Source organism: Zalophus californianus, chromosome 15 (genome assembly GCF_009762305.2).
Source record: "Zalophus californianus isolate mZalCal1 chromosome 15, mZalCal1.pri.v2, whole genome shotgun sequence".
In the NCBI taxonomy this organism is placed as follows: domain Eukaryota; kingdom Metazoa; phylum Chordata; class Mammalia; order Carnivora; family Otariidae; genus Zalophus; species Zalophus californianus.
In genome coordinates, this window is record NC_045609.1 from 76,805,626 (window position 1) to 76,819,581 (window position 13,956).

Below are 13,956 nucleotides of genomic sequence, written 5' to 3' on the forward strand. Positions count from 1 at the left end.
GCTACCACGTGGGTGAACCCTGAAAACATTATGCAAAGTGAAAGAAGCCAGACGTAAAAGGCCACACATTGTATAATTCCACTTATGTGAAATGCTAGCATAGGCAAATCTGTCAAGACAGAAGTAGATTAGAGTTTACTAGGGGCTCCTGGGAGGGAGAGATGGGGTGTTGCTACTTAATAGGGTGATGAGAAAATTTTGGAAAAAGGTGGTGAAGGTTGTCATTATAAATATAGTTATTGCTGCTGAACTGTACACTTAAAAATGGTTGAAATGGCAATTTTTATGTTACAAATATTTTACAATAAAAGAAGCACAAAAAGAGCGTGAAGCTGAGCTACAAGCCCAGTCTGTCTGATTCAGAGCCTGCGAGCTTTCTCCTCCCCTGTGTTGTCTTCTCTAAAGTTAACCAGAGACAGACGTCCCCCCAGTCAGCTTCCCAGGTGCTGCAGGAATGAGCAAGTCTGGGAGGACATGCGTGCTGCCATCTGTGGGCTATACACACTGGCTGTCCCCTCCCGGCCCTTGTCCAGCTGCTGGCCCTGGTCAGGGCAAACCTGGGGCTTGGCTTCCGCTTTGTACTGTGTCATTTGCATGGTCTCATGTCACGGTCTCCCTGCACAGCATTTTTAACGACCGTGCAATTGTCCTTCAAAGAGACGTACTTACTTGTCTTCCATGACTTTCCCGGAAAACAAATTCTCTTCGCCCGCAGCCTGATTTCTTTTCAGCTCGTTCTGACCTCCTCAAGGCTGCTGGGCCAGCTGGGGCCCCTCATAGCATGCCCGTCTGGGTCCCTTTCCTTTCTCGTGACCTTCCAGGTCAGAAACTTGGACGCTCCTTTGATGCCAGCGGAGCCAGCTCTGCCTCTGGTCCCCGTTCCTGCGTGTGTGTATAGTATTTCCTGCCCGGCATTCCTCTCTTTAGAGCGGCTGGACATAGAAATCAGCCTTAGGCTTCCTGAGGACATAGCGCCTCCCCGGCCTCCCCAGACCTGCCCTGGGTGGGTCGCCACCGTTCCCTGCGGCCTGCGCTCCGCTGACTCACCGCGAGGCCTGATTGGCCCTCCCCAGCCGGCCGGGGACCTTGGGCAGAACAGGGACATCATGGGGGGCAGGGGGTGGGGGGTTTCAGTTCAGTTCCCTGGATCTTTGGAGATTCCTGCCCCTCCTTCATTCCCAAGCCCCATGGAATGAAATCTTCACTGGAGAAAAATCTTCCAAGGCCAAGCTATTTCCAACACAATTTCAAACTGAAGCCAGTTTGGAAGCCGAGGAACGGGAGGGAGGGTGTTCTGGCAGATGGAAAGTTGGCTTGCTGCGCCATGGCCTCTCACGCACAAGGAATGAGGGACACTCCCCGCCGTGAGCATCCTGCAGCCGGCCCCTTCGGACCCGAGCTCGGCTCCTGAGTCACCTGCGCACGGCTGCATTCACCCAGAGCACAGACGGCTGGATTCAAACAACTCGCCAGGAAAAGTCATACTTCTGAGGGTCCCGACAGCCAGCGCGGCCTGGGTAAACAGCACGTCATCTCTCAGCCAGGGCTTTGGGCCCACAGGTCATGGCCAGGGATTATCAAATTGACAGAGCCCGGCTGGCCCCTCACTCCTCTCCAGGCACGTTTCATTTTGTTAATTATCAGTTCTTGCTTTTGACGTAAGGAGTCGAGGCCTGGGTCAGGGTCACTCATGTATTTTCCTTTCTTTCTCATTAAAATTGCCTAGCTCTCGGGGCCCCTGGCTAAGTTCTGCCGATGTTTAGAAACGTCCTCTCTTTCTGACCCCTAAAAATCCTTCCTCCTGATTTCTGCAAAGCCACTTGAACAGCAAAGGAAATACGGGTCAAGACCCTTTAAGCCCCATTCTGCTTTTCCCTTCTTGAAGGGTTGTGGCTATTTCTCAAGGGCTGTGTTTCTCCACTTTGCTGACCCCGGAAACATGACACCTTGTGACTTGGGGTGGCCAGGTCAGCAGGGGCACCATCGCAGAGCCTGGAGCCCCGTGCAGAGGCAGCGCTTGTTCCGAGCACTTGCTGGCCTCAGGGCCCCCCATTCGGTTGGTGACCTCTGGGAGCCAGCTCTTTGGGGTCCTCCCAGGTAATCCGCCATCTTAACTTTGTCCAGAAAAGTGTCAGGGAAAGAACTGATGCTCTCAGAGCCCTGGGCGTCTCAGAATACTTGTCAGTATTCAAACGCCAGGAGCTAAAAACAGGAAGGGTCCTCCTGGTTGCTCGGCCAAACCCCCTTCATCCTTTGGGCCTTGGTCAGACCTCACCTCAGCCATGAAGCCACTTGGGTCTGATAAGACTGCCTCTGGGGGTGAGAGGCTGCACTACACTCAGCCAGCCTTCGTCCCCACCAGTCTTGAACTCCTTTGTGCCCTTGGCCGGGTAAGTTGTCTATGAGGTCCTTGGGACGGAGCTCATGACCTGAGCCCAGAACGGACACTCAGGGAGCCCCCGTGGCTGACGGACTAAATCAGCTTGGACCCCAGCGGGAGAAGCGGTGGGCTCCGGGCTTTATGACTCTGCTCACAGCGCCTCCTCAGCTCTGCTTGCGAAGACCACTTCTGTCCCTTGCAGTGTTTTCCTGGCCTGGTGGGGTAGCCAGCTATCTCCAGGGGCACCTCCAAAGGGGTGCCCGAGATTGTTGCCCAGAGTTCAGGAGGTTGCCAGGGTGGTCGCGTGTATCTCCATCACAGTGGGATCGTGGGCCTCACAGAGGACGCCGGGTTACTTCTCAACATAGCATCAGGGTGTTGGCTTCTGCACCCTCTCCTCCCGCGGAAAACTCTGGGGAGCCCCATGAGCTCCTCAGACTCTGGGTCTTTGGCTGTTCATCACGGAGAGACAAAGGTGGAGATCAGGCTCCTAAAGGCTTGGTGGCAGGCAGACAGTGGACCCCTCGGGTCCCTCTGGAGAAGGCCCCTCTGAGACACCGTGCTGTCTGTTGGAGACAGGGAAGATCCAGGTTTGGAGGGGAGTTGAAGCAAAAATAACCTGGAGATGCTCCTCACTATAAAACAGAAGAGAATATTAAGTACAAAAGTATTTCCTGAGAATGAGAAAAGAAATCACAAACAATGACTAGAGCCTTGGAGACTCGGGCCCTTTTTATCTGAGATCTCAGTTTACCAGCAGTGCCTCTGTAGAAATGCTTCCCTCCCGCCCCCCTCCAGAGCTCTCTGTAGCTCCCAGGGCTGCAAGTAAAGGGCCCCGAAGCTTAAGCTTTCTCTGCTCCAGTGAATCGCTTCTGATTGAAGTCTACGCCCACCCTGAGGGGAGGCGGTAAGCTCCCTTAGAACTCAAAAGAAGCACAATGAGACTTGTCATTTTTTGCCTTCTACCCCAAGGACCTGTGGCCACCAGCTGCCTGTCCAGCCTTGTGTCTCTGCCCAGCAGGGCTGCATCTGGCACGGCGCCCAGGCCTTGCAGGCCGCCAGTCAGGCTGACCGTGTGGACACTCAGGGAAGAGTTGGGGATGTTTCGACGGAGAGCTGGGGGGCGCAGACATCAGACCTCGCATGGAGGGAGCCACAGCCCCATGGCACTGTGCTCACAAGCATTTGTCTGGGCTGATTTATTTTTTCCCAATGGCCAAGAAAACAAAACCCTGACTTTGTCCTTCGGTTCTGTTCTGATTTGGGGCTCGTGGACTGTGTCTGCTGCCTGGCCGTGGTTGGAGAGAGGAACTGCTCCAGACGGACACAGAGTGCACGACAGTGGCTTTTCCACATGCCGCTGAAGGTTTTGATTAAAAAGGTGGAAGAATGGTGCTTTTTCTTCCTGTCAGCCAGACCTTAAACCAACCCTTGAGTGAGGAAACTCTGTCTGAGGCTGCCGTTCGGTGAACTCCCTCCTTTGTCTTCTGGTCGTGATTGTACAAGCGGGTTTCATTTCAAGCCAGGATTTGGGGTTGAAATGAGCCCCACTTCACCCACCTCCTGCCAGTCCCAGTGCCTGTCCCTAGAGTCAGGCGGGCTGGGCCGAATTAGTTCGTGGAACCAGAACCAGCCAACCTGAGGGGTGGCGGGGAGGGAAGAGCAAGGAGAGAGGTGCTTTGATGCTTTGGGTCATGTTTGGAGGGCCCTCCTAGTCACCTTCCCTACCTCCTGATTTTACAGGTAGTGAATTAGTCTGGGTTATTGGTGGCAAGTGGCAGATATGTAACTCCCAGTTGCTCAAGCAAAGGAGGAATCTGTTGGAAGGGTGGGGATATGATGAAACTGGAGAGAGACACGAGCTGTACCGGGGCTGGGGAACCCTGGCGCCAGGATGCTTACCCGAAGAGCAGCACCAGGTTCTCCCCCAAACCTCCAGCCCACAGTTTCTGCCTGAGAGAGGCACTCCAGACCGTTGTAACTAAGAACGTCCTGAAGAACTCTGGCCCAGTTGTCGCGATATTAAGGTAGACCAGATGACCTCATGAGGGTACTTCTGATGGACAAGACACTCTTGCTCTCCACTTCCCTCTTCCCTGCAATGAATGTGAATGTGTGCACACACATGTATTCAGCAGCTACCCTGAGCACACCTACTGTGTGCCATCATCAGTTCTTTTCAGTGAAGTAGAGCAGAGAGATTAGAGGTCTTGGAGCCAGGCAGGTCTGGATTTGAATCTCAGGTCCACCCTTTACTAACTGTTTTGGCTAGGAGCATGTATGGAGTACTAGCCGTTCACCCAGCATTGTACCCGATTCTGAGGAGACAGGAACGAACAGCTGTCCTGCCCTTCAAAGAGCTGTCTGGGGCTCAGTTTCCACATCCATGACCCTGGATCAACAAACTCCACCATATGGCCTTGTTCTGGGGAGCCACAGAAGTATAAATTTGTGGGAAAACTCACATCGAGGGGCCAGTAACTATCAGGCCGGCCCCCCTCCCAGGCACCCACAACCGCCTCTGGCCTTGGCTCGTGCTGGAGGCCTGATTCCCACCCCCGCCCCCGCCCGTGGCCAGGCCCTGGCAGCTCTGTGTGCAGGGCTTCCCGCGGCTGACGCAGATCCCCTCGTGAGGGGTCAAGTGGTGGCCAGGGTATGGCTGTGGGAGTGCCCCTCCCCTGTTCCTGTCCTGGAGGAGAAATAGGAAATGGGGGTGGCCACCCGAGAAACAGCTGCCTCCGCCCTGGTTTGGGCCAGACTGGCAGCCCTCGAAGCAGCCCTCTTTGGAAGGCAGGGGGCCCTCCAGAACCCCTTTTCCCGCTCAGCTTTTCCTGAAAGCTGAGTCTGTCCACACTGGGAAATTGCAAATCGTTTACATGGGGAATGTCAGCTGCCCACATATGAAAATACACACATCATTAAGCCCTAAGTGCTTGCGTCTGGAGATAGAGAGGACATTCTCCTGGGCTGACCTTTTGTTCACTGATGCAACCACTGCTCATGAGCACGGAGCTTCTCGGTGGGATGCTTTCATATGTTGAAGCGAAGCATATGTTGGCCATTAGCCTGCGTGTGCGCGCGCGCGCGTGTGTGTGTGCGTGCGTGCGCGCGTGTGCATGCTTATGTGGTACGTATGACACCACTATACAAATAGCGTTAACCCAAACACGCAGAGTCCATTTCATCTCATCCTCCAGCCCCCAGGGGTCTCCAAGACCAAAGTCCCATCCTCCTCGGGAGATCTGAGAAGGACTGTGACATTCTTGGAGCACATGGCGGTACGTAGGGCTAAGGCTCTCTGACTAGATTACCTGGGTTTGAATCCTGTCTTTGCTCCCATACCAGCTGCGTGACCTTGGGCAAGTTACTTCTCTGAGCCTATTTCTGCATCTCTAAAATGGGGATTGTAATAATTAAAACCTACCTTGAGAGGATTAAAAAAGATAACCCCATGTAAAGCTTCTAGGACTTAACGCACAGTGGGTGCTCAAGAAATGGCAGTGATGGCGATGGTGACACTTGGGATTGGGTGGAAGGTCTTGTCTGCTCAGAAAATCAGCTTCGATGAGGTTCTGTTGGAAGTGGGTCCTAAAGACTGGGTGGAATTTGGACATGCCCTGGTGGGGCAGGAAGGGCTTCTTCCAAGGGAACACGAAAAGGTCCAGCAGCTAGAGAGCTAGAGCTTCCCAGGAAGAGACGAGTTTGGGGTGAACATCCATGAGCAGAAAGCAGGAGTGAGAAGCAGATCGAGAAGGGCATTTGGGGGCAGGGCCAAGAAGGCAGTGGGCTTTGTCTTTTGGAGTGGAGACCGTCTGTGCTGTGTGGTGTGGAAAAACTCCCCTGGCGGCCATTGTGTCCCTGCAAGAGCAAGTGGTAGCAGGTAAGAGAAAATTCTTGAATGCAGGGCCACGAGGTGGGGACGGAGAGGAGGGGTGGGTGGGAGACATACCAGGGTTAGGGTTGCTGTATGTGCATGTCCATCTGTGAGGTGGGGACAGGCTGGATTTGAGTGGGGCCAACGAGACCGAAGCTGTGTCCTTCCCCTAAAGCTGGCCCAGCACATCTGGTTCCGGGCCAGTGCAGCTCAGATCCGCTCAGCCCTGCCATGGAGCCCCGCCAGGTGTTAATCCTGGCTGTACCGTGGGCCACAGTGTGACCCTGGAGGGGTCCCTTCCCTTCTCGGTCCTTTGTCTCAGTTAACCCATCTGTGCCATGAGTGACTTGAGCCAGCTGGGCCCTGGCAGATCTTTCCAGGGGAGCCCTCTGTGATCTCTTCCTCCTGCTCCACCTCGGGTCCTGAATCTGTGAACAAGTGTAGGCTCTGTGTTTCCAGAAGGTTCTGAGGTCGACCCCAAGGGCACTTACTTCAGGATTGCTTTTGACTATTAAGGAGGTGTGGGAGGTGGTTCTGAAGAGCCTTTCACAGCCCAGCCATGCTTCCATCACTGTGTCTCCAGAGGCACCAGTCACGTACAGCTGATTCCTTCTCCCGTCTGACATCTTTAAACCAGAGACTTTGAAGCCAGCAGATGCTTCAGGAGCAAGGTTTTCAGACATGTGGCATCCCTCACTCATGCAGGAAATGACGCCCCTTTCTATTGCTAGTTGTCCCAGTGCAGAGGGAGACAGCAATGCCCAAGGGGAGCAGATGCAGCAGTCCCTGAGGACCAGCCTCACAGAGATGGTGGGACCCCTGTCAGCTGCTTATTCAGTATCTTCTAGATGAGCCGTCCTCTCTCTGCGCACCCCCCCTGCTTTCTCCAGCCTCCTGGCTTTTGCCCCTGCCATGCTGGCCGCCTCCACCCACGTAAATCCCGCCTCTCCCCCACGGTCCTGCGCTCGCCTTCCGTCCCGGGTGCTCCCTCCCAGGCCGATTTCTCATTTTTCCCCCTCAACTGTTATTGCAGAGGCCGCGCTCCTCAGGTCTGAGACGAATCCCTCGGTAATTATTTCAGGTGTGCCATCTGGCCTCCCTACTCGGAGGCCGGGAGGCTGGGCCACCCGGGAGTGTACTCAGCGAAGCGCGCCGGGAGGGGCTCACGGGCGCCACCTTGTGGGCGGACCGCTGGGCGGGCCGAGGCTGGATGGTCCGGCCTGCGGAGGCAGAGCTGGCCTTGGGCCGTCGTGTCTCTTGCCCTTGCCGTGAAGTCAGTGAGGGTGGGCGTCGGAGCACCCTAAGAGGCAGAGCCTTGGGTGCGGCGGGTGATCAGCACCTGCTTCCTGGGTTGAGTACCAAGTAAAGCACCGTGGGGTGGCTTCCTGCCCAGGCCCGGGCCCTTGCCTCCTCACCGCCAACCCTCCCTCTTGAGCGGGCCTGAGTCCCCGAAATACCCGGGATTGCCCCTCTTCGGGTTCATACAGAAGGCCCTTGGGAAGCAGCAGTTCTGACCTGGGAGGGGTGGAGCCTTGAGCAAGTGCGTGCCAAGTGGCCCTGAGGCAGCTCGAGGCTCCCTGTAGGTACAGAGTTAGCCAGGACGCCCCCCAGACCAAGCGCGTGGGCGCTCTGGATGCGCTGCCAGTGCTGGGGATTATAAATGCAGCTTCAGGCCCGGTCCTTGCTGCTCGGCTCTTCCATCCAATCGGATCTCCCACCCCCACCTCCCGCCACACTCCCCATCCTCTGCTCTCCGAACTACCTTCTCTTTAGAAATCCTGAGGCCTCCAGGGCATTGATTTGTCACTGGTCATTGATATTGTGCCTGCGCATTGCAGAGGTTACTGTTTTGATGGAGCGGAGGGTAAGAGAGGTCTGGCTTAGGCCACATATCAGAATTTAGGGTCACAGGCAGGCAGTGGAGGCAGCGTGAGGTCCCAGAGAGCTTCACGGCGGTGGAGGGACAAAAGGGAGGAGAGGGGCCTACAGGAGAGTGAAGGTGCGAAGCGCACTGGCCCCCCGCATCCAGCTCAGGGGTCTTCCCTCCCTGTGTGCCAAGTGGCATGTGGGGAGCTCTTCTCACTGTGCCGTGGTACCCAGAAAGACACCCATGCATCCCCACATCTTGCTGCCTCAAAAGGTGCATTCTGGTTCACACGGGCAGCGGGGGCTGCCTATATCCCCAAAACCCGTGCCGTAAGCATTGGGAACAGCAGAGAGTGAGTCTGGGCCACCAGGGGAGGAGGTAAAAAAGAACAGATATTCTAGGGATTCCAAGGGGGACTTAGAGCCTGACACGCATGGGGGGGTCTGTCCTACCAGGTGAGGGCCCAAGTTCCCCTGGTACAGGAGATGGATTTAAGGTCAATTGCTCATTCTAAAGGGGGATGTAGAGCAGGTTCTTTCCCCCATGGGCGAAGGGGGCTTTTATCCAGAGGCACAGACTCAGAGTGACTAAAGCACACCCAAGCTTTAACGCCCCCTCTGTTTCCCAGCAACTTTGGGGGGAAACGGTGGAGAGGAGCCTTAGCCAAAGAGGGGAGCGTGGTGCAGATTCTCTTGCTCCAGTTGTGATTTCAGGGGCAAGACAGGTGCTCCCTGCCACCTAGAGCTCCTCAAGGAAGCAGAGTTCTTTTCTGTCAGTCTGGCTGGAGGGGAGAGAGTGGCCCACGGCAAGCATAGCCATGTCCCCAAGGCACGTCGTGCTGTCTTAAGCTATCCCAGGAGTTGGCCACGGAGCAAAACTTAAGAGCAGCTGGGGGTCATCCTGTCATCAGAGTGGACTGTCAGGCCAGGCCAGGCATATGATCACATGGAGGCTGGCCAGCTGGTGAGCTTCGGTGCCCAAGAGCAGCAGGAGGCCATTCATGGTGGGGCCTCCAGCAGAGAAACTCTGTCCTCAATTTCTTCCTCCTGTCCTCGGAAGCTGCCCCTGCCAAGAGCTAATTCCACACATTTCGGAAGAAACTTGGTGCCTAAATTCACACTGTGGTATTAAAAGTCAAGGCCTGCTAGCTGGAGCTACTTGAGACCATCTGGTGACCAAAGAGATAAAGTGTCACTTCAAAATATTGCTGGCCTGACAGGGTCCCAGACCCCAGGGGAACCTGTAGCAGAGACCTCCAGCAAGACCTGTTCTCCTGGCCGCTTTCAGCCCTGCCAGCGTCTAAGGGCCTTAGAGCTTTCTCTGTTTGATTAGAAATTAGGGGGACATCTTTAACATGGAGGAGGATGGTCCCCAGCCTTCTCCCCACCCTGACCCTCAGCTTCCCACAGAGGGACGGTTCCTGCTAGAAAGAGCCACAGTGCTAACCACAGTTCTCCTGGCATTGCTGAGCCCTCTCTCGGTGAAGGTGACATTCCTGTCCAGAGCCCACCTGGCCCCAAGGATACACCCCCTCCCTTCCCTAGCCCACCTCACAGGCCTCCTGGGACCAGAAGGGATCAGCCTCCTGGAATGAGATCTGAAACTGTGGAATTCTGCCGTCAAGCCACAGGGGATGGTGTACAGCGGGCTGTGATTGCTGGGACCCCAGAGCGCTCGGAGCGTCTGGTGGCACTTTGTCTTACGTGATGTGTTAGACCTTGCACTCAGTCTAGGGTGAGCCTTCTTCATGGGTCTCCCTTGGAAGCAGACTTCACTGAACTGGAGGGGAAGGACCAATACCTTCTAATTCCGTCGATGCACATTGCAAGTGTCCCATGGAAATGTCCCCTGGGAGCTGCTCCTCTCACCCTCCTGGCAAGTTTGGGTTTCAGTTCCCAACTTAAACTGGCCAACAGCTTCTTACTCCCTTACTGGCAGAGGCGTTACTCTCTGGAGTCACTTGAAAGGGGGTTTGGTTGGAATTGCTTAATCTCCATGTTGAGCCAGAGACTGAGTTTAAAGCCACGGTCATCAAACCGAACGCACTGCTACCCACTCATTAACTCCTATTAGGGCTTTGAGCATGGGCAGCATCCCCAGAGCCCCCCCGCCAACCCACCCCAGAGAATGAGAGCAGTGGGACTCCATGCGCACAGCTGGATTGCCCCTAGACCCTGGGCCACTCCTCCCATCGGCTGAGGAGGAAGCAGAGTATGGTCCTCCGTGGGGCGTGGAGTTCTAAGCCCAGATTCTGCTTTGCCTCTGACCCTCTCTTCCATGAAGCCTTTCCCAGATGACCCCACCCCGTAATGATCTCCCTCTCTGAGCCCAGGGGCTCGTTGCCCTGAGCTGTGTCATCTTCCGTTTCAGTTCTTCCTGCCCACCCTGAGGGCTGAGGGGCTCCTGGGAGATGGGGGGTGGGCGGGAGTGGCCCAGGTGGCCCAGACACCCCACCACCTTCAACCAGCCTCACTCCAGACCCACCCAGCCAACCTGTGTTCACAACCCCTGTCTGCCACTTATTGGCTGGGTGACCTGGTGTCAAATGACTGAACCTTTTTGGACCTCCATTTCCTTGTCTGTGAAATGAGCATTATAGTAGTAGTTACCTCGCGGAGCCGTGACGAAGGTTAGATGAAATAATGCATGTAAGGTCTTTCTCACAGTGCCTGACCACAGTTGGCCTTTAGCAGAGGCAAACCAGAGCTACCCATTGGTTTTAAATAGTGGGTCTGTAGATAAAGTTCACTTGGAGAAGGAAGAAAGAAGTTTGCTGGGAAAAAAAAAAAGTTTGAGAGCCACTGAGTTTCAGTGGGCCCCTTTTACACACGACCCCATGTAGCCTAGAGAGGCGAGAGAACTTCCTGCTAGGATATTACCTGATTTCTGTCTTTCCTGTCTTGCTGGAGAAAATGTGCTTTGCAGTCGGGGCCACACTAGCTTTACCTTTTAACACCCCCACACCATGCCCAACGCCAGGTTCAGTCCACTCCAGGTAAGGGTGGGTCCTCCCAGGGTGGTGAGTGATGGCAAAACAGGGGTGCAGCTGAGTGCATACAGGTGGGCAACCCAGGTACCTCTTCTGAGGTCCAAGAAGTAGGGGTTTCTCCCCATGACATCCCCACCCAGCATGTCTGTTTGGTCTTTGCTGACTCCTCCCAGATTCAGGTCACATCCTGGCACTCACCTTGTTTCATGTCGCTCCTTCCCATACATACCGTGGACACCAGCTCTGTGCCGGGCACTGGGCCCTTCAAACCAAGGTCGTCTGGCCATCAGCTCTCATGGCGCAAATTTGCCCATGGCCTCCGTGTTTGTTTTAGGATTTGATTGCTCTGAAGTAGCCCAGAGTTACTGATCCCCGAGAGATTTCAGCTGCCAGAATTCCCAAGAAAGTCCCCCAAGTCTTAGAAGCGACCTACCCCCGCAACCGTCAACCATCTCTGCAGCAGCTCCTGCCTGTAACAGAGGAGATGGAAGCACACAATGGCCCCAGAGGGCGGACTGGTGCTTGGGGCTCCAGTTTCTTGGTGTGGGGCTCCTTCTGCAACATCGAGCATCTTTTCTGCATCAAGGTTTTTAGTGTGGTGGGGGAGGAACGGGGTCGGGGGGGAGGGAGCCACCACCATCCATGGTTGGTGATGGCCAACAAGCCTGCCGTGTGGCATAATTGGGTGAGCCAGCAGCATTTACCTTCACCATGACTGCCCCCCAACACCTGAGGCTCCCCCCACCGACGGGCCCTGATCCGGAGGGGGCAGAGCCTAGGAGAGAAAGAAGGAAGGGACTCAGGAATGTGGGCCTTCAGAACCACGATGAATAGAAGATGAGCCACCAATTTCATTCACCCGGGTCCTGCTGCCACGGGTGCCCCTGCCACCCCCGGAGTTGGATCCCCCCACCCCCACCCGCCGCAGAAGACACTCAGTTGGCTTCTCAGGGAAATCAGCTCCATAGTCACATTTCAGTAGCTGAAAGGAGAAAGCAAGCCTTTCAGATTTCAGCATCTTTGGGGGAGAAAGATAAATCTACATCCCATCTTTCTGGGCCCATTCCTGGCAATTTTCTCAAATATCCCTGCAGTTTGTTAAAAACCCACCTCATCAGCCCAGCTGGTGGTGGAAGGTGAACAGTCAGAGGAAGGGGGCAGGCTTCTGGTGGTCCCAGAGCCTTCCTGGCCATGGCTCCTGCTCGTGGGCAGGACACAGAAATTCTCAGAACTGTCCTTTCATGCTTGAAACACTCAGGCCACAGCTTCCCATAAAAGAAGGGAATGACAGTAATGACGTTTACTGCATGCTCCCTACCAGGTACCACAGTCTGGGCCAAATGCCTGACCCAAAGGATTCGTTGATTCTCTCTGGGAGAAACTGTTATTCCTGAGCATCTTCCTGATAACAGGGTGCTGAGTCCCGGCCAAGTTCCCACAGCTGCAAGTAGCAGGTCTGGGCCTTGCGCCTGTCAGGCGAAGCTGTGCCCACGGAGCACCCCTCTTCTGCTGCTGAGCTGTGGTTTTGCTGGCCCTTCTGCCCATTCCAGACCTTCTCACACAGGACCTCGAGGCTGGGCAGGTGTTCACCTTGCCCTCTGAGCAGACAGGCCCAGCCTGGGAAGGGGCACCTGCAAGCTCCCAGGGGGCTCGCCGACCAACCCATCCATGTCGCACAGCTCTGGACACACATCTCGTTCAGGTCTGACCCCAAGCCCAAGACACAGAGACATTCTCAGCGTGCTGCAGATGAGGGCAGCAAGGCTCACAGGAACCAAGTGACCTCCATGAGGTCCCACAGACTGAAAGTGGCAGAGCCAGAAACCTGGCCCTCCCAGGTTTGGGAGGTTTGGGAGTCCTTCCCAGGCCCCCAACCCCCACTGGGCTCGTTCACCGCCTCCCAGCCCATAGCCACCTCCGCGCACCCCTGAACGCGGCATGTGGCTCAGGGCCTGGAGTGGGCGGAAGAGGTGGTGCCCTGCTCCCACCCCTCACTGACACGTCCTCTTTTCTTCCTCCAGTCCCCAGTTTTCATTGCCCAAGTTGGCCAGGACCTGGTCTCCCAGACGGAGGAGAAGCTCCTACAGAGGCCCTGCAAGGAACTCTTTTCTGCCTGTGCACAGTAAGTGCTCCCTCGTTCCCCAGGCCAGGCCTCAGGCCCTTCAGCCTCCTGTCAGCAGCCACATGGCCCCGGAGAGAAGCTGTCCCTACCCTCCACCTGGAGTGCTGGGCACCAGGGCAGGTCTGCCGTGCCCCGGGGGCCCCAGCCAAGCCACCCAGCTGTTTGTATACTTCTTAGGAATGGAAAAGATACCCAAGTGCCAAGTCCAAAGAAAACATCTGCCTCCAAGGGTGTTGAAAGCAAGTGGCTCTCCAGGCTGTTGAGACAGAGGAATGTACAAAAACTTGACCCCGTCTGGGCGGTTTGGGAGTCCTTCCCAGGCCCCCAACCCCCACTGCCAGCAGCAGCCAGAGCCGGGTGGCACTGCTGCAGGAGGGGGGCTGGAGGCTGCCTTCTCAGCCACACCCCATCACCTCGTCTGTGGGCCATAGGGCCATCCTAATGGATAGGAGACAAGTCGGTGGGTGTGCTGCTGGTCAGACACCAGTGAGGCCCCCACCTGTCCCTCGCACACATCCTGGAAAGGTGCACGCACGTGCTTGTGCCCACACAGGTACCCTACCCCATACGCTGCACACCAAAAACTGCCCGGAGCCTGATCGCCCCCCACGGCTTGCTGTGCGCCCTCGTTCAGCCTTTGCCCTGCAGACAGCGGGGCACCTGCTGCGTGCCTGGCACAGTGATAGGTGCTGGGGGTGCCATGGTGAGCAAGAACCCAGTCCCG

General features: G+C 55.8%; 1 protein-coding gene across 9 annotated transcripts in view; it reads left to right on the top strand.

The window, feature by feature from the left end:
• Positions 1-13,956, top strand: part of GRK5 (G protein-coupled receptor kinase 5) — a 207,499-nt gene that overhangs the window by 169,254 nt on the left and 24,289 nt on the right. For all 9 annotated transcript variants that reach the window (XR_003518608.1, XR_003518609.1, XM_027587046.1 and 6 more), the window contains one exon: positions 13,132-13,232. Coding sequence is in view for 7 of the 9 variants with exons in the window: in XM_027587046.1 (XP_027442847.1) it covers positions 13,132-13,232 (101 nt within the window). In the remaining 2 variants the exon portion in view is untranslated. The remainder of the gene's footprint in view (positions 1-13,131; positions 13,233-13,956) is intronic.